Below are 673 nucleotides of genomic sequence, written 5' to 3'. Positions count from 1 at the left end.
TCTCGCGCGGGCTCCAATCGCCGCGCCTCACGCAGTCGCACACAGTTCCGGATCGGCAAGCGGCTGCGCGCTCCGGGCCGCGGAGACGCCGGGAGGCGGTGTCTGGGCCGAGGGTGGCGGGGTCCTCCCGGGGCGTTGCGGATGCTCCCGCGCGGCGCGGTGCTGCGCTTGAATCTCCCGCGCTCTGCGCGAAGGGGGCGTGGCCGAGCCCCACCAATAGGGAGCGCGGGAGCGGGCCCCGCCCCTCTGGCGCGCGCGCGCGGTTTGACGGCGATTTAAAGGACGCGGGTCCGGGACGCCGCTTGTGCGCCGGGTCTCAGCTGCTGCTCCAGTCGCTCCCTCAGCTGCCGCCGCCACCGCCACCACTACCGCCGCCGCCGCCGCCACCACTACCGCCGCCGCCATGCTTTCCGTCCGCGTCCCGCTCGCCACCATCGCAGACCAGCAGCAGCTACAGCTGTCGCCGCTGAAGGGACTCAGCTTGACGGACAAGGAGAACACGGTGAGTGCCCGGGGAGCTGGGGGCCGGGGCGAGCCGGCCGGGCGGGGAGGAGGGGGCTCCCGCCGCCCCTCACACGCGTCTCCCCGCAGCCCCCGTCCCTCACCGGGACCCGCGTCCTGGCCAGCAAGACCGCGAGGAGGATCTTCCAGGAGCCCGCCGAGCCGGTGAGTG

General features: G+C 74.6%; 1 protein-coding gene across 1 annotated transcript in view; it reads left to right on the top strand.

Annotated features, from left to right (window-relative positions):
- Positions 1 to 314: 314 nt before the first annotated feature.
- Rrm2 (ribonucleotide reductase M2) overlaps positions 315 to 673 on the top strand; it is an 8122-nt gene continuing 7763 nt past the window's right edge. Inside the window, exons 1-2 of the mRNA XM_013013788.1 lie at positions 315 to 502; positions 592 to 666. Coding sequence (XP_012869242.1) covers positions 404 to 502; positions 592 to 666 — 174 coding nt within the window. The 5' untranslated portion in view covers positions 315 to 403. The remainder of the gene's footprint in view (positions 503 to 591; positions 667 to 673) is intronic.

Source organism: Dipodomys ordii, unplaced genomic scaffold, assembly GCF_000151885.1.
Source record: "Dipodomys ordii isolate 6190 unplaced genomic scaffold, Dord_2.0 Scaffold20, whole genome shotgun sequence".
NCBI lineage: Eukaryota > Metazoa > Chordata > Mammalia > Rodentia > Heteromyidae > Dipodomys > Dipodomys ordii.
The sequence above is the reverse complement of the archived record's forward strand: the minus strand, read 5'-3'. Positions and strand labels throughout refer to the sequence as shown.